Below are 23624 nucleotides of genomic sequence, written 5' to 3'. Positions count from 1 at the left end.
TGCACTGCTAGAGTCCAGTCCTGTTTGGCTTCAAGGTCATCAACCAAAATTCATTTGGGAATATCCTATATTCGCTTTTTGATGAAAACCGAAATGTACCCACACTTTCGATTTGAAATAAGACGTTGTGTACAACCGGTTGTGATGGTCAAGCCATTTTCATTTGAATTTGCTGTTGAATGCAGGACAACAAAGCACCGCAACAAGCGCCACCTTGTGGATGTAATTCGCAAATGTAAATTATCGGAGAAAACCCGAAAATAAAACAGATCATTTTATAATTAAATATTGTAATACTTTGCGCTACTGTATCGATAGAATTGCGTGCGCAAAATATCGCGATACTGAACAGAATCGATTTTTTCCCCCACCACTACGTGACAACAGACCTTATTCAGAGCGGCGCCATCACAGGTATATGAATTCTGAAAGCGAGGCTGTGAGGGAAAGACTGAGGGCGCTCTCACACCTGAGAGTCCGAACCAAAGTTCAAGTTTTGATACATTTTATACATTCGGTAAGTTTTGGTTTGGTTTCACATTGCAATTATGCGAGCACACTAAATAACTTTACATGACACACTTGCGTCCTGTCGTCATCATCTATATGAGCTGCATCTCGGCATTGATTGGTTTGTAAACGGACGTGCGTCTGACGTCAGAGTGTTGTCAGTTCGGCGGTAAACTTTGACAAGAATGAATGAACAGACGCATATCGTTCCCACTATACTGCTATTATTACGGCATTACTCCCTGCAGCACCAGCTATACTCGAGGCTAGTTCACATTCGCCAAATGAACGTCCTCGTTGTGCGAACGTTTTATGGTCGCCAGCAGGAAAGGAGGAGAAGAGCAAACAATCCTGCGGGAACCACCGGAACTTCCTGTAAATGTTCTGAAAGTCCGAACCATACAGAAGATGCTTTCACACTAGAAACGAACCAAACCTTTGCTCAGTTTGATCCGGACCAAGACTACCATTTTTCGTCTGTTTGGTTCGGACTGAGACTACCACTTTTCGTCTGTTTGGTTCGGACCGAGACTACCTCTTTTCGTCTGACCAAATTTCGTCTGTTTGGTCTGGACCGAGACTACCACTTTTCGTCTGTTTGGTTCGGACCGAGACTACCATTTTTCGTCTGTTTGGTTCGGACTGAGACTACCACTTTTCGTCTGTTTGGTTCGGACCGAGACTACCTCTTTTCGTCTGACCAAATTTCGTCTGTTTGGTCTGGACCGAGACTACCACTTTTCGTCTGTTTGGTTCGGACCGAGACTACCATTTTTCGTCTGTTTGGTTCGGACTGAGACTACCTCTTTTCGTCTGACCAAATTTCGTCTGTTTGGTCTGGACCGAGACTACCACTTTTCGTCTGTTTGGTTCGGACCGAGACTACCTCTTTTCGTCTGACCAAATTTCGTCTGTTTGGTCTGGACCGAGACTACCACTTTTCGTCTGTTTGGTTCGGACCGAGACTACCATTTTTCGTCTGTTTGGCCCGGACCGAGACTACCTCTTTTCATCTGTTTGGCCCGGACCGAGACTACCTCTTTTCGTCTGACCAAATTTCGTCTGTTTGGTCTGGACCGAGACTACCACTTTTCGTCTGTTTGGTTCGGACCGAGACTACCTCTTTTCGTCTGTTTGGCCCGGACCGAGACTACCTCTTTTCGTCTGTTTGGCCCGGACCGAGACTACCTCTTTTCGTCTGTTTGGCCCGGACCGAGACTACCTCTTTTCGTCTGACCAAATTTCGTCTGTTTGGTCTGGACCGAGACTACCACTTTTCGTCTGTTTGGTTCGGACCGAGACTACCTCTTTTCGTCTGACCAAATTTCGTCTGTTTGGTCTGGACCGAGACTACCATTTTTCGTCTGTTTGGTTCGGACCGAGACTACCTCTTTTCGTCTGTTTGGCCCGGACCGAGACTACCTCTTTTCGTCTGACCAAATTTCGTCTGTTTGGTCTGGACCGAGACTAACATTTTTCGTCTGTTTGGTTCGGACCGAGACTACCTCTTTTCGTCTGTTTGGCCCGGACCGAGACTACCTCTTTTCGTCTGACCAAATTTCGTCTGTTTGGTCTGGACCGAGACTACCATTTTTCGTCTGTTTGGTTCGGACCGAGACTACCTCTTTTCGTCTGACCAAATTTCGTCTGTTTGGTCTGGACCGAGACTACCATTTTTCGTCTGTTTGGTTCGGACCGAGACTACCTCTTTTCGTCTGTTTGGCCCGGACCGAGACTACCTCTTTTCGTCTGACCAAATTTCGTCTGTTTGGTCTGGACCGAGACTACCATTTTTCGTCTGTTTGGCCCGGACCGAGACTACCTCTTTTCGTCTGACCAAATTTCGTCTGTTTGGTCTGGACCGAGACTACCATTTTTCGTCTGTTTGGTTCGGACCGAGACTACCTCTTTTCGTCTGTTTGGCCCGGACCGAGACTACCTCTTTTCGTCTGACCAAATTTCGTCTGTTTGGTCTGGACCGAGACTACCATTTTTCGTCTGTTTGGTTCGGACCGAGACTACCTCTTTTCGTCTGTTTGGCCCGGACCGAGACTACCATTTTTCGTCTGTTTGGTTCGGACCGAGACTACCTCTTTTCGTCTGTTTGGCCCGGACCGAGACTACCTCTTTTCGTCTGACCAAATTTCGTCTGTTTGGTCTGGACCGAGACTACCATTTTTCGTCTGTTTGGTTCGGACCGAGACTACCATTTTTCGTCTGTTTGGTTCGGACCGAGACTACCTCTTTTCGTCTGTTTGGCCCGGACCGAGACTACCTCTTTTCGTCTGACCAAATTTCGTCTGTTTGGTCTGGACCGAGACTACCATTTTTCGTCTGTTTGGTTCGGACCGAGACTACCTCTTTTCGTCTGTTTGGCCCGGACCGAGACTACCTCTTTTCGTCTGACCAAATTTCGTCTGTTTGGTCTGGACCGAGACTACCTCTTTTCATCTGTTTGGTCCGGATCGTGGTCCGGGGGAGGGTTCACACCTGTAATTTTGATTCAGATCATACTGAAAAGTCAGAAAATCCGGACCAAACAAAGTAGGTGTGAAAGGGCCCTTAATGGGGTGGTGATGGCGCAATGGATAAGACACATGCCTTTGGTGTGAGAGACCCGGGTTCGAATCCACTGTAAGACACCAATGTGTCCCTAGTTAACCCCTAGTTGCTCCAGAGGCGTACGACCTCTGACATATATAGCAATTGTAAGTCGCTTTGGATAAAAGCGTCAGCTAAATGAATAAATGTAAATGTAAATGTAAATGTTAATGTGTTTTCAATGGCATTCGCAGTAAAGATCACTTGGAAAGATATTGTTGCAGTGTTTTGTCAGCAGAACAATCCAAAAACACATTAAATGACAGTCCGACCCCGTCTATCCCTCACAGCCTCGCTTTCATACCTGTTAAATATCAAAGATGACACTGCTGTGAATAAGCATCCAACGCTGCTTTAACTCTGAACACATTCTGACCAATGCATTTCCATGGTTGTTGGTGAATACCGGGACTAATAAGGACTTTTAGATAGAAGGCACTCTCAAAAGAATCCCCTGATATATTGCTGAACAGCTTCAGGTGTGTTTAACGACGGCTGGATGTAGTTTGAACAGGTTTGGAGTTAAGGAAAGAAGATTCTTTGGTGTTTAACTTTATATTACCAGTTGGTTAAATCTCAGTATATTAAAGGGTTAGTTCACCCAAAAATGAAAATCATAATCATCCCATAATTTACTCACTCTCAAACCATATGACTTTCTTCTTTCATCTAAACACAAAGAGTTATATTAACAAATATCCTGGCTCTTCCCAGCTTTATAATGGGAGTGAATACTACCTGAGATTTTGAAGCCCAAAAAAGCGCATCCATCCATCATAACAGTAATCGACACGACTCCAGGGGTTAATAAAGGCCTTCTGAAGAGAAGCCATGTTTTTGAAAGAAATATATCCATATTTATAACTTTATAAACTATAATCACTGGCTTCCGGTACCGGCTGTAGACGAATCTAGTTCTGGCGGAAGTGTGACCTCTGACCCAACGAATGATGTATTGACGAACGCAGAAGCACAGAGGATAGAGCAAAACAAAACACCAGTCACAAATTATAAGTCTAAAACAAGAATTTTTAAAGAGAAATGTGGAATGAGCTTGAGTTTCTTGTTTGAGCTTACGCTACTCCTACATCCTACGTCATGTGTCGGGTCAGAGGTCATGCGTCGGGTCCGAGGTCACTCTTCTGCCAGAACTAGACTCACAAACGGCCATTACCGGAAGACAGTGACTATTATATTATAAATTATTAAATTATTCCAATTATAAAGCTTGGAAAAGCCAGGATATTTTTATATAACTCTGATTGTGTTTGGATGAAAAATGAAAGTCATATACACCGAGGACGGCTTGAGGGCGAGTAAATTATGGGATAATTTTCATTTTAGGGTGAACTAACCCTTTAAGACAATGGTTTTGTACGTTAAGTTTTCTGTTATGTCTAAATATAGCCTACAAACGAGGCATAAAATGCACTATTTGAATACAGTTACACAACACTAAGTGCTTCTGACTCTTTAAAATCTTTAAATATATGTATTGCAATTGAAATATACAGCGCAAATAGATGATGTGCACTAAAATAAAGACCTAAAAGTTTGTTTTGAATGTTGTCTTTCCACTAGTCTGAACGAAAACCTCAAAATAGACTTCAAAACTGACCAGTGCATGTAAAAATAATAATAATAATAAAAAAACATGTTTTGAGTATAGTGTCTCGCACTGAATGTTCAAAACATAGTAGACTTGGGGTAAATATGTTTATGACTTTGCGTTGACTCACACAGACCAGCAGACAGCTGATGTTCCCTCAGACACTTTAGGTGTTAAATCACACTGTTTATTTACATTCCGCGCGCACATATTTGACCACAATCGCCTCTCTCTGATTTAGAAGTGACTTTTAAAGCTCCTCAAGTGGCCTAGTTTGACCCGTGCTGTCAGATATCCCTCCGCCCGAGAACCTCACCTCTTCTGCGCTCTTCCTCAGCGCTTTCTCTCGCTCGTACTGGGTCATGAGCTGCTCGTTGTCCTCCTTCAGGAGCTCCAGGTCCACCTCGTGCTCCTGGTTCACCGCGAACACCGAGTCCAGGTTCTCCAGAACCGCCACGACCAGCGGCATAAGTTCCTTCACCACGTCCTCGTCGTATCTCCCGATCATCCGCTCGAACTCGCGGTAAATGGAGCTCGCCAAGCCGGACACCCGCTCGGACATCATCGCAGAAGTGCCCGGGTCCTCCTGGTAAAGCACACCGTCCTCCAACTCCATCTTTACTTCGCTTTTACTTCGTTTTACTTTACTTTAAGACGCTAGCAGCAGCAACAGCCAGCTCGCGCGCTAACCGTTGAGATCTCGGTTTACTAGTGTTGGACTACATTTACGAGTAACTTTTTTCTTGGAAGCCACTTTAACATTAAGAGAAAACAAAACCTCTCCGTTGTCAAGTTAACTCGCCTCGGTCCTCGGGGACAGTTATTTGACCGGGATAACCTGCACTAAACGGCAGTCGTTAAGTACTAGAGTCCCGACCTGACCGTCACATGATGACGTCACGCTCCACTGGAGAAGGGGGAGGAGCCAGGGCGTTTGTTGACACCCTTCAAACTTTTGCGTTTTCGGATTGTTTGTTTATTTAGTTTGACTCTAGCAATTGGCATTTCAATATTTGCATAAAACATCGCAATTAAATAGCTTGTTGATTGAAAATTACATTTTATTTTATTATCTGCACGTGTCAAGAGGGAATCAACAAGTGACCACGGTTTCTGTAATCTATTTTCACAAACTATATATAACTATATTATATTCACACATACACACACACACATATATATATATGAAGAGTTCAGATGCAAAAGCCTCTAAGTGCCATCTGAAATTTTCTTCTAGAATGATAATTTTTATAAAACTTGTATTTTTAAGTTCAGTAATTTCACTTAAATGACAATTAATAGGTAATTTGCATTGCCATTTAAGTGAAATTATTGAACTTAAATATACAAGCTTGATAAAAATGATCATTCTAGAAGAAAATTTCAGATGGCACTTCATATATATATATATATATATATATATATATATATATATATATATATATTTATATATACGAACATATTTATACATGCACATACAAATATACACACACACATACAAATATACACACACAGACACACTATATATATATATATTATATACTATAAATATATTATTAAATAAATATACACACTATAAATATATATATATATATATATATATATATATATATATATATGCGTACACTCACACACACATATATGTATATGTACATAAACACACACATATATATATTATAGCAACTGTGGTCACTTTTTTTCACAAGAACCACTAATAATAATAAACATGCACTTTTCAATCTCACTTTTTCCAAAATGGACCAGACCAATTTTTCCTCAACATTTTTTATTATTGTAAAAAGCATGATACCCTGAAGAACCTGAAAGGCTGCTGTGGAGTAACTGACCAGACGCTGAAGCCGAGGAAATGTTTTCATGCGTTTGGTGCCATGCATCAGTCTCATACGGCGGGTGCGTTTCACTGATCTATAATCAATGCAAAACACGCTTTTTGGCAAATGATCACACAATTCCCATGTGACAAAGACACATCACAAAACATAACGGCACCATTACACTCAATACTGATCTTCTGAATCGCTCATCTTTGCACAACCACTGAAACGAAAGGAATTGTCACGTTTGAACAACACAGCACTGTAAATAATGTGATGACGGAGGGAATATACAGCTGTTGATGAAGCAGACGCACCACTGGGATCAGACGGCAGAAATAAATACGCATGTTGAATGTCTGTAGTGAGATCTGGTAGCGCTCAGATGACGTTGAGGTGGCTGTTGCTCGCGGAGGACGGGCAGAGAGCGGACGGCTGATCTCGGGTCAGACTCCTCAGGGCCCGCAGGACCACGTCAGGCATGTGATCCACCATCATCCTCGGGCTGATCAGAACATTCCGGAACGACGTCTCGCTCGACCACTCCGCACGGTATCTCACCTGAGAGAAGCAGTGTCTGTGAAGAGGAGAATTCAACTGGGATTAAATGTGACAGACATAATCCATTTAATTGGTTTTTATTATATACTTCAATTATTTATTAGTATTATTTATATTTTTTAAATACCTTTTTTTAGTTAAATACTGTTTTCTATTTTTGTTTATTATATATTTAAGTTATATTTTTAAATACCCTTTAATTAAATAAAAAAATTTTTTATAATATATTGTATTCAATTATTTTCTTATTCTTAATTATTATTTTTAAAATACTCCTTTTTGTTTTTTATTAAATATTTAATTGTTATTATTTTAATTTTAATATTTTTAAATACTCTTTAATGAAATATTCTTTTTATATATTCCATTTCATTATTATTTTTAATATATTGTTTTAAATAAACGTTTTACTTTGTTTTTATTATACATTTCATACAAGTATTTTTTATTAGAGTTTTATCATTATATTTTTAAATAATTAAATATCCTTTTTTATCATTTTAATTATTTTTTATTTTTATTATTATATTTACAAAAACTAATTAAATAGTCATTTAAAAAAAATTATAATATTGTATTTCATTATTTGTATTATTACTATATTTATTCATTATTTTTCAAATACTCTTTAATTAAATATTCTACTTTTTTATTATAAATTATTTAATGTTTATTATTTTAATTATTATATTTTTAAATACTAAGGATCATGTGACACTGAAGACTGGAGTAATGATGCTGAAAATTCAGCTTTGATCACAGGAATAAATTACACTTTACTGTATATTCACATAGAAAACAGCTGTTTTAAATCATAAAAATATTTCACATTTTTACTGTATTTCAGATCAAATAAATGCAGCCTTGGTGAGCAGAAGAGACTCTTTGAAACACATGATAACAGAGTCTGAATCTCAGTGTTTTCTGTGAGTGTTTCCGGCTCTGACCTGCGTGTGGGCCCGTCCTCGGTGATGTGCATGACCCGGCCCGGCAGGTACAGGGGCAAGTGTGTGTGGTGGGAGGGCGAGTCGTCAGACGACAGGCTCTGATAGGTTGTCGAGCGTCGCACCAATAGACTCTCCTCGCCTAGCAACGGATGGTTAAGCTCCTCCTCTCTTCGGTTCTCCATCTCCGTGGGGAAATCATCAGGAGTTCCTCCAAACACCTCGTACCAGCAGCCGTGCATTAATATCTTATACTGAGAGAGAGAGAGACAGAGACAGAGAGAGAGAGAGAGAGAGAGAAATTAGAGAAATTCTTGAAACACGAATACACACAAAAAATTGAATGGATTTTGGTTTTGTGGTTGAAATTTAAAAAAGTAACACATCCTTCCATCGCAGATCAATTTGACTCCCATAGGAATGAATGGAATTCAAAGAATGATTCAGTTCACATACAAACACCTAAAAATGCTCAAAATTCTAACTAAAAATACTAAAACTTTAACAAAAATGATTTAGATCAGAGCTATAAGGCCATCTAGAGTCATGAAATATTATGTTATATATATTTTTCTTCCACAAGAGGTCGGCAAAGACACACAATGTAAGATATTCTGAGCTGAATTAAAAGGTTTCGGCATGAAATTGAGAGTTATTTTGAATTTAAGTAAATGAAGTTTAAGGAATGTGCTTCTATTACTATTTATTTACTGATTAAATCTAGTAATTTAAAGGTAAATAAAATAAAACATAACAAATCCCCCAAAAAAATTGCATTAAAATTTGTAAAAAAAATATCAAAACGAAATAAAATAAGCAATTTAAGTTAATGAAGTTTAAGGAATGTGCTTCTATTACTATTTATTTACTGATTAAATCTAGTAATTTAAAGGTAAATAAAATAAAACATAACAAATCAAAAAAAAAAATTGCATTAAAATTTGTAAAAAAAAATATCAAAACGAAATAAAATAAGCTTTCTGGACTAAAAAAAAATATTAAGTACAATTTTAGGGTTTCGGGTCATCTGGACCCGCGAGTGAAGGATGTCTTGGAGAATAATCTTACCTTTGGTTTGCTGCAGTTCGACACCACTTTTAATAATCTTCTCTTCAGGTCTTCCATGTTTGGAATACTCAATCTACAGACACCAGTCCGTTTGAGGAAGTGTTATGAAGCGTACAGTACAAACAGAAGTCAGAAGATAGCTGGACACTTCTCTAAATACACTCACAGTTTCATATATACAGACGCTGTGGCGATATAAATAACCCTCACCTGGGCACGAGATCTTTTCCCAGCACCACCGACACCACGAACTGCTTTGAGTAATCGGCCAGCGCTTTACTGACGAGAGACAATCAACAAGTTTAACGTCTGATAACAGCGTCATGATTCTTTACAAATGTGCTCTTGACTGTCAAAGTTAGATATACTGTCAGGCAAAAGGTTGGAATAATTAAGAAATTGATCAAAAGACACATTTATAATGTTACAAAGGTCTTTATTTTAAATAAATGTGAATGATTTCCGAAAGATCACGTGACACTAAAATTCAGCTTCAATCACAGGGAATAAATTACATCTTAAAATGCATTACAATAGACAAGTTGTTTTAATGTGTAATAATATTTCACATTATTACTGCTTTTACTGTACTTTTGAACAAATAAATGCAGCCTTGGTAATAAACTTTTACAGAATAAACATCTTAATTATTCCATATTCCTTCCAATCATTCCTATTACATGTGTCATTATATATATATATATATATATATATATATATATATATATATATATATATATATATATATATACACATATTATATTGTACTTAATTATTTTTTATTATTACTATAATTATTAATTATTTTTTACAAACTTTTTAATTAAATAATCTTTTCTACTTTTTAATTATATGTTATTTAATTTTTATTATGTTTTTAAATACTCTTAATGAAATGTTCTTTTTAATTTTTGTTTGTATTATATATTGCATTTCATTACTATTATCTTTTTTATTTCAAATACTTTGTTTAACTTATTTAGTTTCCATCAGTGGTGTATGAGGTCACAGGGTGTTTGTACAGTATGTCTGCTATTTTATAGTGATTTTTTCAAGCTAGTCTCATTCTATACATTTTATAATGTACATTGTCCATGCATACATACGAGTATGGTATTTCTTTCAATATCAGAACATGATCTGTGTGTAAATCTTCTGCTGGTGTTGGGGCGGTGTGTGTGTGTGTGTGAGAGTGTGTGTGTGTGTGTGTGTGACAGTACCTCATCAGGCCCCCTGGTGGAGAGAACTCGAAGCACTCCAGTGTGGGGTGTGTGTGTGTGTGTGTGTGTGTGTGTGTGTGTGTGTGTGAGAGAGAGAGAGAGTGTGTGTGTGTGTGACAGTACCTCATCAGGCCCCCTGGTGGAGAGAACTCGAAGCACTCCAGTGTGGGGTGTGTGTGTGTGTGTGTGTGTGTGAGACAGTACCTCATCAGGCCCCCTGGTGGAGAGAACGCGAAGCACTCCAGTGTGGGGTGTGTGTGTGTGTGTGTGTGTGTGTGTGTGTGTGTGTCACAGTACCTCATCAGGCCCCCTGGTGGAGAGAACGCGAAGCACTCCAGTGTGGGGTGTGTGTGTGTGTGTGTGTGTGTGTGTCACAGTACCTCATCAGGCCCCCTGGTGGAGAGAACGCGAAGCACTCCAGTGTGGGGTGTGTGTGTGTGTGTGTGTGACAGTACCTCATCAGGCCCCCTGGTGGAGAGAACGCGAAGCACTCCAGTGTGGGGTGTGTGTGTGTGTGTGTGTGTGTGTGTGTGTCACAGTACCTCATCAGGCCCCCTGGTGGAGAGAACGCGAAGCACTCCAGTGTGGGGTGTGTGTGTGTGTGTGTGTGTCAGTACCTCATCAGGCCCCCTGGTGGAGAGAACGCGAAGCACTCCAGCGTGGGGTGTGTGTTGTGCAGAAGCACAGCTAGCAGAGACGCCGTTCCTGCACCCAGACTGTGACCTGTGATGACCAGCTTATACTCCTGCAAACACACACACACACTCTCTCACAGCGAGTCCATCACCACAGGAGAATAATGCTCAGTTAAAGCTCTTACCGGTGCAATGTTGAAGGCCTGGCTCAGAATGCCGTCGTTGACCAGTTTCTTGTAGATGTAATGCGCTGCTTGAGAAATGCCCTGTGATTCAGACACAGAAGCTCAAGCTAACGTCTGATACGGTTCTGATGGACTTGAGAAATGTGATAAATATAAGTTACCTTGTGAGCATGGCAGGTTCCCGACACGCCTTCCACAGAAACGTTCTCACACTCCGCGGAGAGATCCGTCAACACGTCCTGCAAACACACACCAGCGCACAACCTCAACAACAATATATTCATGATTCTGAAGCTGAAAATACAGAATTATTTTAGCCGAATATACTTGATCTCTCTAAGGACTCTCTCAAGGACTCTGATGAAGATGTAACTTTACATCGAAACGTTAGTCATTGTTATGCACCTTAAATAAATAAATTAATTAATTAATAAGTAAACATCTGTGCTGCACCGGCGATTCCTTTTTTCTTCTATGCTTGATCTCTGTCATTGACTAGATATATTTAAAATAAATGTAGGACACTTCTTACTGGTAACATCAGACATTTGACATTATCAGGACCCACAAATATCCCCCATTGCATTATTATACATTATATTCAACATTATATACAGCAGTTTAATGTTGTACTGACACTAAAACTCTGAAAACTTGAATTTTTTCCTTACAAAGAAATTTTATTTTTGGGGAACTATACGATACATATTGTTGCATTTTTGTATTGCGGTACACGATATATTGTTACGCCCCTAGCGCAGACCGATCTGTGTATGACACAAGTAAAGTGACATAAATATGAGAAAAAAATCATACAGGGGCATTTTTGCCCTGATATCTTGAATTTTAGGGATAATTTTATCTGCATTCTATAGGTATAATTTTAAAGGGGGGGTATAATGCCCTCTTCACAAGATGTAAAATAAGTCTCTGATGTCCCCAGAGTGTGTGTGTGAAGTTTTAGCTCAAAATACCCCACAGATATTTTTATATAGCATGTTAAAATTGTCACTTTTTGAGGGTGAGCAAAAACACACCGTTTTGTGTGTGTCCCTTTAAATGCAAATGAGCTGCTGCTCCCGGCACAGGGGGCGGAGCTTCAAGAGCTCTTGTCCTTTTACCTCACACACACACACACTGACATTTTCTAAAAACTTTTAGTCTTTTATGTTCAAACCGGAGTCAGACAATGATGGAGAGACTCAAGAAGAAGCGACAACATGTAGAAGCAACAGGACATTTCTGAATGGTTAGTTGATGAATTTATGGAGCTGATGTGTAGTTATCTTCTAGTCATTGATTAGCATATTCTGTCTTGATAATCTAAATCGTGTTCAGGGGGCGGGGTTTATGTAAATTTTAGGGTTGGTGATGTCACTAACCCGGGAGGAATGTGGTGTAGTCTCTACCAGCCGTTTGTTGTAGTCCTTAAAAAGCGATTTCTTTAAAAGCAAATATCTCCCTTTGCTTTGAACTTTGAGCGTTGTAACTTTGCAGATGTTGTTTATGCTCAAACAGCAACATTACACACTAACTAAAGTTACACACTAATATAAAAAGTCTCTTCAGGAATGACTGGCAGACCTCACAAGTGTAATTTGCTTATGGAAATATCACATCTGATCTGAGTATCATGCACATCTACAGATTTGGGTATGAGTGAAGGATGGTTTGTCAAACATGTTTTTCAGAGAATCCTGATGATTATCAGTGTATAACCGATGATTCAAACTCACCTTAAGCGACAGCGTTCCCCTCACAGCGACAAGGACCGCCTCCCGCTTATGATCCAGCGCCACGAAGAACGGGATCTCGTAGATCTACGGAATAAAAACGCATTGCTGTAGGCATTCTGAATCGCACTGCATAGAGGCTGACATTTCTTCGAGAATCCCATGGGATGGGAAACAAAAATCACTATTAATCACGTGATCGGGACGGGAAAAAAATCTCAGCGGGATCGGGAATCGTAATAACACTATGATACTCAACTTTATTCACAAATATACCGTTTATATAAATAAACTATATATTTTAATTTTGAACTAAATTCTAGTTATCCTGTCTCTCCATGCTCTCCTGTTTGCTTTGGTGTGTGTGTGTGCATGGAGGAATTACATTAAATTTAATGTGTGTGCATTGTTAAAGCTGGCTTTCAGTTCAATAAAATAACATAAAAACTACATTTTGGATTTTTATTCAGCTAAGGTGGGCATGCTGTGATCTGTCCTGCATTACTGACAGATTCCGGGAGTGGGAGTGAATGGGAGTCATCCTTCTGGGATTGGGACGGGAGAGGTTTGGTGTGGGACCCTGAGACGTCACCTGGTTATGAAAGCTGATGTGGATGAAGTCTCGGTACTGGAGGCCTGTGCTCTGCAGGATAGACGAGAAGTGGCAGCCGAGACTGTCTCCTCCGACTAGATCGTACTCCGCCTGACGACTCCGACAGCTGAAACAGAGATCCGTCAGTGCACTTCTGCATTTAAAGGGATAGTTCACCCAAAAATGAAGATTAGCCCATGATTTATTCACGCTCAAGCCATCCTAGGTGTGTATGACATTCTTCTTTCAGACGAATACAATCAGAGTTATGATCAATCGGATAGATGCACTTTTATGATGGACAGATGCACTTTTATGATGCACAGATGCACTTTTATGATGCACAGATGCACTTTTATGATGATAGATGCACTTTTATGATGGACAGATGCACTTTTATGATGGACAGATGCACTTTTATGATGGACAGATGCACTTTTATGATGGACAGATGCACTTTTATGATGGATAGATGCACTTTTATGATGGACAGATGCACTGTTATAGACTTCAAAACAGAAACGGCCATTCACTGCCATTATAAAGCTTGGAAGAGCCAGGACATTTTTTAATATAACTCTGATTGTGTTCGTCTGAAAGAAGAATGTCATATACACCTAGGATGAGGGTGAGTAAATCATGGGCTAATCTTCATTTTTGGGTGAACTATCCCTTTGATACTGTTAGCGAACTTTAGCAAACTTTATACCCACCAATCTCCACTGAGTTTGCAGAGCCCCGTGAGCGGGTTTGAGTAGACGTACAGCGGCCATCCATACGCAGCTGCTGCAAACTGCATATAGTGAGTGGCTTTCTCCAGCTCAATCTCCAGATCCTCCCTCTGGGAAAACACACCAGAAGAGGCGGATCACTGCATGCACTGAGTATACTTCACATGCAGTAAAGGAGTAGTTCACTCCAGAATTAAAATTTCCTGATAATTCACTCTCCCCCACGTCATCCAAGATGTTCATGTCTTTCTTTTTTCAGTGGAAAAGAAATGAAGGTTTTTGAGGAAATCATTCCAGGATGTTTCTCCATATAGTGTCTTCAATGGGGTCCAACGGGTCGAAGGTCCAGATGTGAGTTTCAGTGCAGCTTCAAAGTCTCGACACGATCCAGCCGAGGAATAAGAGTCTCATCTAGACAAACCAGCGGACATTTTATAACAAAATAAACATTTATATACTTTTAACCACAAATGCTTGTTTTCAGTTTTCCGTCCACGACTTCACGCATTACGTAATCCATGGTTTCTCAAACTCGGTCCTGGAGGGCCACTGTCCTGCACAGTTTAGCTCCAACCCTGATCAAACACACCTAGCTGTGAGTTTCTAGTGATCCAGAAGACATTGATTAGCTTGCTCAGGTGTGTTTGATCAGGGTTGAAGCTAAACTGTGCAGGACAGTGGCCCTCCATGACCGAGTTTGAGAAACCCTGACGTAATCCATTGAAAGGTCATGTGTGTTCCGGTTCTTACATGTAGAGTAGGGCGAAAAACTCAAATCTCATTTTCTCTTCCAACTTCAAAATCATCCGACATCGTTGTGTTTAACTTTTATTTTAAATTTTTTTGTGAATGGCATTTGTCTTAATCTTTGCACGTTCGATTTGTAAACACAGGGTCTGTTCTTCCTCCTACCTTTCACCGTGATTACGTAATGTGTGTCGCATCACAGCCAGTGCAGGATGAGCACTAGTGGTTAAAAAGTATCTAAATGTTTATTTTGTTCTAAAATGTCCGCTGGTTTGTCTAGATGAGACTCTTATTCCTCGGCTGGATCGTGTCGAGACTTTGAAGCTGCACTGAAACTCACATTTGGACCTTCGACCCGTTGGACCCCATTGAAGTCACTATATGGAGAAAAATCCTGGAATGTTTTCCTCAGAAACCTTCATTTCTTTTCCACTGAAGAAAGAAAGACTTGAACATCCTGGATGACGTGGGGGAGAGTGAATTATCAGGACATTTTTATTCTGGAGTGAACTACTCCTTTAACCATTGCAATCTCCCCGTAAAGCCTGGCATATTAAAAAATAATAAGAAAAATGTAAGTTGCATATCAATTATGATAGAGTGGGCTTTATAGGGTTGATTCCCAGTGATAAGCTCAGACTCACTATCGGGGAGGACGGGCTGTGGGTCAGGACCTCGTCAGGGTCTCTGCTCCGCTCCATCTTGTCCTGTTCCTGATGAAGAAGAGCCAGACCAGCGGCGATATCACTGGGAACCAGGTCTGTGTCCTGGAAACAGGTCAGACAGAGTCAGGTTATATATTATATCGGTATCATTATAAATTTATCAGCCTGTATCACATACAGTGAGGAAAAGAAGTATTTGAACACCCTGCTATTTTGCAAATTCTCCCACTTGGGAATCATGGAGGGGTCTGAAATTGTCATCGTAGGTGCATGTCCACTGTGAGAGACATAATCTAAAATAAAAAATCCAGAAATCACAATGTATGATTTTTTAACTATTTATTTGTATGATACAGCTGCAAATAAGTATTTGAACACCTGTCTATCAGCTAGAATTCTGACCCTCAAAGACCTGTTAGTCTGCCTTTAAAATGTCCACCTCCACTCCATTTATTATCCTAAATTAGATGCACCTGTTTGAGGTCGTTAGCTGCATAAAGACACCTGTCCACCCCATACAATCAGTAAGAATCCAACTACTAACATGGCCAAGACCAAAGAGCTGTCCAAAGACACTAGAGACAAAATTGTACACCTCCACAAGGCTAGAAAGGGCTACGGGGAAATTGCCAAGCAGCTTGGTGAAAAAAGGTCCACTGTTGGAGCAATCATTAGAAAATGGAAGAAGCTAAACATGACTGTCAATCTCCCTCGGACTGGGGCTCCATGCAAGATCTCACCTCGTGGGGTCTCAATGATCCTAAGAAAGGTGAGAAATCAGCCCAGAACTACACGGGAGGAGCTGGTCAATGACCTGAAAAGAGCTGGGACCACCGTTTCCAAGGTTACTGTTGGTAATACACTAAGACGTCATGGTTTGAAATCATGCATGGCACGGAAGGTTCCCCTGCTTAAACCAGCACATGTCAAGGCCCGTCTTAAGTTTGCCAATGACCATTTGGATGATCCAGAGGAGTCATGGGAGAAAGTCATGTGGTCAGATGAGACCAAAATAGAACTTTTTGGTCATAATTCCACTAAACGTGTTTGGAGGAAGAAGAATGATGAGTACCATCCCAAGAACACCATCCCTACTGTGAAGCATGGGGGTGGTAGCATCATGCTTTGGGGGTGTTTTTCTGCACATGGGACAGGGCGACTGCACTGTATTAAGGAGAGGATGACCGGGGCCATGTATTGCGAGATTTTGGGGAACAACCTCCTTCCCTCAGTTAGAGCATTGAAGATGGGTCGAGGCTGGGTCTTCCAACATGACAATGACCCGAAGCACACAGCCAGGATAACCAAGGAGTGGCTCTGTAAGAAGCATATCAAGGTTCTGGCGTGGCCTAGCCAGTCTCCAGACCTAAACCCAATAGAGAATCTTTGGAGGGAGCTCAAACTCCGTGTTTCTCAGCGACAGCCCAGAAACCTGACTGATCTAGAGAAGATCTGTGTGGAGGAGTGGGCCAAAATCCCTCCTGCAGTGTGTGCAAACCTGGTGAAAAACTACAGGAAACGTTTGACCTCTGTAATTGCAAACAAAACATTGATTTTCTCAGGTGTTCAAATACTTATTTGCAGCTGTATCATACAAATGAATAGTTAAAAAATCATACATTGTGATTTCTGGATTTTTTTTTTTAGATTATGTCTCTCACAGTGGACATGCACCTACGATGACAATTTCAGACCCCTCCATGATTTCCAAGTGGGAGAACTTGCAAAATAGCAGGGTGTTCAAATACTTATTTTCCTCACTGTAATTATAATAATTAACAGTCTTGACAGTCAGAATTTTAGGTAACACAATACAATAAGGTATCATTAGTTGTTAATGTATTAGCAAACATTCATTCATTAACAATGAGCAATACATTTGTTACAGTACTTATCAATCCTTGTTAAAGTTAGCTAATAAGAATACAGTTCTTCGCTAGTTCGTGTTAGTTCAAGTCCATTGAATAATATAAACAAAGACAAAGATTAATAAATGCTTCTTTTATAGCTAGTTCATGTTAACTAATGTTAACAAATGGAACAATCACGAATCATGATTCATGAATATTGTTATTCTGGTGTCTCTGTTGTTCGAGCACCAAGTCCAAACCTATTCATTTACACACACACAATGTAACACCAAATTAGCCTTTTAATCAACAAAAAAATTGTTAACCTTTTATGATATGTTTTGGAGTATCGCAATAATATCCTATCATGAGTTCAGTATCGTGATATGTCTCGAATCGTGACATGAGAGTATCGTTACACCCCTAGTGAACAGTGTGATTTTCCAGTGAAATAAAGAGTTATAAACAAACTGTTAGTCTCTGACCAGGAAGAATCCTCCGACGAGCTGTGCGATGCTGGAGAAAGCGGCTCGATGGTTGTCGTCCTGAGGCAGACAGAAGCAGAGGAGACGCAGACGGCTCTCCCACACGCGCGAGGCCAGTGTGTGTGCGGTGTAGAAGAGCTGAGACGACTCGCTGCTCTCCAGATCCAGACCCCTCACGCCTGACTGAGCGTCCAGAGAGACACCCGAGCGCTGGCTGCCCAGAGGGTCAAACACGACCAGCACTCCCACAGCCATGGAGAGAAGGATGATCCAGCTGAGGACAGCAGCAGAGACCGTGAAGGGTGAGACAGTGACAAAATACACCTTTTTACTAAAGTTGAATGTTTAAAAAACACATTATCTGACATTGTTGCGGCTCCTCTCTTCCCAGTCTGTCAGTAACGCTCTGTTTAGTTCCTGTCTCTATGAAGCCCCTCCTTCTGAAAAGCACACTGTGCTCTGATTGGTCGGCTGGATCAGTGTGTTGTGATTGGTCGAGCGCTTCGAGTGTGTTTGGGAAATGTCCCGCCCCTTACCATAACCGCCAGTTTAACACACTACTGACTAACTCAACCAGGCCCCGCCCCTTTATTCTGCATATGAATTATTATAATGAGGAATATTGTGACGTGTTCGTTCCCGGAAGAAACTCAAGACTACAATGGAGGCGTTTCTTATTTTATGAACATTTTATGAACATTTTGGAGCTTCAGAGTTTGATCATACTTTACGAAACCAAGATAACAGTGTTGGTTTTAAGATCATCCCCTTTAAACATAACAGAATATAAATAAATAAAGAGACTAACTTGTTCTTGTAATAGTTCATTCTAATAGGATGATGATGATGACATTATTATTTACTTTGATCTAAATTACAGATACAAAATATGATTGTAACACACAATAATACACCATATCAAATGTAATCTAAAACGATTGTGTCCTATCTTTTGTGTCCTACTGTCCTCATATTTAGCTTTAATCTAAATTTGCATATATGCTAACGAGGCAAGAACGAATTCAAGTCATTTTGTAAACATACAATACTATTCAAAGGCTTTAAAAATACGGTAAAAATTGTGTAATATTTTTACAAACTAAAACAGCTGTTTTCTATGTGAATATATAGTAAAGTGTAATTTATTCCTGTGATCAAAGCTGAATTTTCAGCATCATTACTCCAGTCTTCAGTGTCACATGATCCTTCAGAAATCACTCTAATATGATGATTTGATGCTCAAGAAACATTTGGAAACAGTTCAGTACATTCTTTGATGAATACAAAGATCAAAAGAACATGAAACATGGCATTTGTACATGATTTTACTGTCACTTATGATCATTTTAATGAATCCTGGCTGGATAAAAGCATGCATGTACATTTTTGGAAAAGGAAAATATTTGTTCCTTACCTGGAAACCACAGCTCCAATCACGGCCCCGACCTCTTCCGGCTTGCATCCCGTGCTGTTATCCGACACCCAGACGGCCCCCAGAACGGCCCACACGAGCTCAGGAAGGTACAGAACCGCACGCACATACACCAGGACCGGCATCGAGCGCCGAGGACCCGGGTTCATTATGGTTCCTAAGACCAATCACAGCAGAATTACATTGCATCATTACACGTTATGAAGAAATAGCATCATGCATTACACATATGTGACCCTGGACCACAAAACCAGTCACATGGGTAAATTTTTATAAATTGAGATTTATATATCATCTGAAAGCTGAATAAATGAGCTTTCCATTGATTTATGGTTTGTTAGGATAGGACAATATTTGGTCGAGATACAACTATTGTAAATCTGGAATCTGAGGGTGCAAAAAAATCGAAACATTGAGAAAATCTCCTTTAAAGTTGTTCATTAATGTTCTCGATTGTGCTGCATTCACTCACAAAAATACATGTTTTATATATTTACGGTAGGAAATTTACAAAATATCTTCATGGAACATGATCTTTACTTAATATCCTAATGATTTTTATCATAAAAGAAAAATGTATAATTTTGACCCATGCAATGTATTGCCACAGATACACCCGTGCGACTCGAGACTGGTTCTGTGGTCCAGGGTCACATATGAAGAAATAACATCATGCATCGGGTCCGGGAAAGACACGTACCTTGAGCACTGACGTAAACAACTGCATATAATGTGAGGATGATGAGAGCCAAAAGCACAAGAAGAACTACAAGGTAATTATGCAAAAGCGCTCCACCTTGACAGTCAAATCGTCCCTTATGGTTAATGTACACAACTAAGGTCACGACCCACCTAAGAGACAAGAGAGCTTTCAGAAACCAAAGACACTGCCTTATTTTAGCATAATATTGCCATGGAACACTGGATAATTAATATGGTAATGCCATGTTTATGAGCGTGCAGAGATGAATATGTTGGTATCTTCGCAGTTAGAGAGTTTTTTGTACAATGGTATTTGTTTTAAAAGCCATCCCAGCAAACAGGAAACTTTGGCTAGCGTTACGGTTGAACAGACATTATTCTAGTAACAGTAATAGTTAGTAATTACGGCTAGGGGAATTTTTTTTTAGATTTTTCGATTTATCGTTTTTTAAAATGTCAATATCGATTCTCAAAAGCCACGAGTCGATCTTTTTTCCATATTTCCGTAAGCACTGAATATAATATCTGATCGACGTTAGTCTTATTACTAGTCTTCTTCACATCTTCTGCCGCTTGAACGGACACATAATTCTCAAAGCGCCAGGTCCTGGCTGGTGTCCTCATAGATATCATATATAAACGCTAGATGTCTTATGGCGAAGTCACTTCCGGCATCACCGTTCGGCCATCTCGTCACAGTGAAGCTGTGCATTAAGGTGAATGATCAGCATGCACACAAATCCTCTTATCTCGCTGAAATCTTGACGGATTTACAAACGGTTTGGTTTCTTACAAACGTTATTAACGTGGCTATAATTCCGAATGCTTAAACATGTATGTTATAATTATTCATATGTATGCAGTGTCATAGCTACATCTCTGACGTTTATAACAAACCAAACCGTTTGAAAATCGGTAGAAAATTGAGCAAGTTATGGTTATTTAAAAGTACATGCACCATTAAACGAGTGAGCGAGCACCCTGTGGCAAGATGGCCGCCACGTGCGGACGTCGACCTCCATTGGTCAACAGCGCGCACGAGACATCTAGCCTTTATATATGATATCTATGGGTGTCCTAAGCTGTGTCTGAAACCGCTCACTCGTTCACTCATTCACTAATCCCTGCATAGTGAATGGCAGTTGAGTGCACTACATCAGCAAAGAGTGAACGAAAATGAGTGAGCGAATTCGGACGCTGACATAATTATCACGCGCCAGAGAGCTCGGACAATTTCGTCATAAACATTACCTACCCATCTTTAATATTTCCTTTTTTGGCTGTATGAATTGTATGTAACAATTGTATGTATGTATTTTTCACGTTTATTGCGTTATTTGATAAAAAAAAAAGATAATAAAAACACTTATCATATTTATTTACTTTTTACATTTATATGTGAAAATAAAAGAGATCAAAACACTACACAGCACATTTGTTTATTCAAATATAGATATAACGGTATATATATAAATAAATAACCAGGCATCTGGTCTTATAAATGATTGTTTTCTATCTCGCGTGCGCCGTTGCCATGGTGACATTTTTGTTTATTTTTCATTCGCGCTCTATCGCCTTATCGTGTTGGATTGTGGGAAATAGTGTCTCAGCAAGTGTACCAAAGAGTATAGAAGTAACACTTCTATACTCTTTGAGTGTACATCGGATGTACACTCAAATTCAGAGAGGATTGTGGGTAAAAGTAGTGAACGAATGTAGGGAATGATGTCGTTCACTCAGAATTCGGACACCACTACAAAATGGCCGACACCCTAAATAGTGCACTATATAGTGGATAGGGAGCGATTTCAGACACAGCTCTAGTAAACAGTAGAGAAAGACGGCGCATGTGTATCAGTATATTGGATCCGTGTTTTCGGTCTTAAAGTGACAGCAGCCTAATAAACCTGTGTCATTAATGATAATCAAACAACAAAAGACAAAGAAATAAAAACACTCTGCTCTTGGCTGCCTAACTTTTGCAACTTTAATAAGGAATAATCCATATTTAATTTATACAGACTATGCAGTTATTTCACATTTGATTACTTTATTCAATTTCTGTACCTAAAAACTACTGTTGGACCTACCTGATTTTTGTATTTATATGTTTGTTTTATTGTATTTATTTATTCGTAGGCTAATTTGATTATTTGTTCATTTTTATTAGTGACTTTAATAATATTTGAAATTTATATTAGATCGTAGTTTTAGCTGTGGTATCGAAACTGGAATCGAGCATTGCAAAATGTCACCAGTATCTAAAATGTTGGTGTCATAACATTAATTACAATACAAGGATGGTTAAAAAAACTATTTTATTTATTTATTTTTGTGGTGGGACCAGTGAAAAGTATTCATTGAATCGAATCGGGACATCTGAATCGATCCCAAGCCCTATTAGTAATGTTAGTTATCTGATATTGTTCTCAAAACATTCAGAAAACGTTATACCTGAATGCTTTCTGAATGTTACAAAAAACACACATAATGTTTTAATAATTTAGTTATCCATACGTTAAGGAAATATTCCATCATGGGAACTTTACTTTTGAAAACGTCAGCACAAAAATAGTATTTATACACAGTTCATGAAACGTTTTATTTAAAACAAAAAATACTACTTGTTTCAGAATGTTTAGAGAACACTGATGATTAACACCTGGACGTTTCGAACGTTCAGAAATTATAATATTTAACGTTATAATGGAAACGTTAGCAACACCGATCTCAGAACGCATTTTTCCTAGCAGTGATGGTATATGAATATGGAAATCATTCAATACAAGTGTTACACAATACCCAAAAATCCCAAGTGATCTAAATCAACTGCAGTTCTTACCACACCGCTCTGATAAATAACTCGATAGCGCCAGGAAACACAAGATCATCGCTGGCGATCCGCCATCGGCGTCCGAGCACCACCATCCCGGGCATCCTGACGGTCAAACCGGTCCTTCAGTCGCGATCATGAACGTATGACAGTGAACATTACAGAACCCATGACTCTGCCCGCCTGTAATCTTGATATTACAACATGGTAATAAACGACTCGTTCACTGACATCTGTCTGCAGCGGGGCGTGTTTGTTTTCCCTTTTCTGTGTCGCAGCGAAATGTGTCCGGAACAGAAGATGAAGTAACTTCCGGCAGTAAAGTAGTTCCGTATTAGAAAGACTCGTCAAAAGCTAGTCAAAAATATTGAATTACAATAAAGAATTGTGCTGTATAATCTGACATTTTTAACAATTAAACAAATATTCGCCATATTTACAACAATAATATAACTTACTATCCGCTTCTGCCCCTTCAGTCAAATCGTCGGTTTTCGGTTGTAATCGGACGCTTCCGGAAAAGATACACAGTTCAATGGAGTTCAGGTTGATTCTTGAACTGATTCATTCTAACGATCCGATTCAAAAGAACAATTTGTTCACATCAATACAATGCCACAGGACAATATTCAAACGATTCGGGATTTGTTCGTGTTGATGATGGCGTTAGGCTGAATATACGTGGC

The 23624-nt window shown here is 39.6% G+C and overlaps 2 protein-coding genes across 8 annotated transcripts in view; both read right to left on the bottom strand.

Moving 5' to 3' along the window:
• The window catches only part of spag9b (sperm associated antigen 9b), a 96408-nt gene extending 90774 nt beyond the window's left edge, over positions 1-5634 (bottom strand). For 3 of the 5 annotated variants that reach the window (XM_084134602.1, XM_084134603.1, XM_084134604.1), the window contains exon 1: positions 5037-5629. In XM_084134602.1, coding sequence (XP_083990728.1) covers positions 5037-5336 — 300 coding nt within the window. In that variant the 5' untranslated portion in view covers positions 5337-5629. Of the gene's footprint in view, positions 1-5036 lie in introns of all 5 variants that reach the window. The other 2 variants (XM_084134605.1, XM_084134606.1) reach the window with 1 other exon arrangement.
• An 860-nt stretch (positions 5635-6494) lies between these two features.
• Positions 6495-23224, bottom strand: daglb (diacylglycerol lipase, beta). 3 transcript variants are annotated; one of them, XM_084135311.1, is made up of 15 exons: positions 22948-23224; positions 20104-20255; positions 19386-19560; positions 17972-18245; positions 15616-15738; positions 14207-14334; positions 13494-13620; positions 12905-12988; positions 11330-11407; positions 11169-11249; positions 10966-11093; positions 9339-9407; positions 9129-9201; positions 8064-8314; positions 6495-7132 (listed from the first exon to the last, which is right to left on the bottom strand). In XM_084135311.1, the coding sequence occupies exons 1-15, from the start codon at positions 23040-23042 to the stop codon at positions 6937-6939; spliced, it is 2034 nt and encodes a 677-aa protein (XP_083991437.1). In that variant the 5' UTR covers positions 23043-23224; the 3' UTR covers positions 6495-6936. The 3 variants fall into 3 exon arrangements, with proteins under 3 accessions (XP_083991437.1, XP_083991438.1, XP_083991439.1); XM_084135312.1 differs by lacking the exon at positions 20104-20255 and having other exon boundaries at positions 22948-23222; XM_084135313.1 differs by lacking the exons at positions 6495-7132; positions 8064-8314; positions 9129-9201; positions 9339-9407 and adding an exon at positions 10603-10890 and having other exon boundaries at positions 22948-23180.
• Positions 23225-23624: the final 400 nt, after the last annotated feature.

Source organism: Abramis brama, assembly GCF_963993115.1.
Source record: "Abramis brama genome assembly, chromosome: 14".
Lineage (NCBI taxonomy): Eukaryota > Metazoa > Chordata > Actinopteri > Cypriniformes > Leuciscidae > Abramis > Abramis brama.
The sequence above is the reverse complement of the archived record's forward strand: the minus strand, read 5'-3'. Positions and strand labels throughout refer to the sequence as shown.

Excerpts from the sequence above, each read along its gene's own strand:
- daglb (XM_084135311.1), bottom strand. The coding sequence starts at position 23,042 with ATGCCCGGGATGGTGGTGCTCGGACGCCGATGGCGGATCGCCAGCGAT. Across the intron at positions 18,246-19,385 it reads ATTGGAGCTGTGGTTTCCAG|CTGGATCATCCTTCTCTCCA; the intron begins GTAAGGAACAAA and ends TGCTGTCCTCAG. Across the intron at positions 11,408-12,904 it reads GGGGAACGCTGTCGCTTAAG|GACGTGTTGACGGATCTCTC; the intron begins GTGAGTTTGAAT and ends GTGTGTTTGCAG.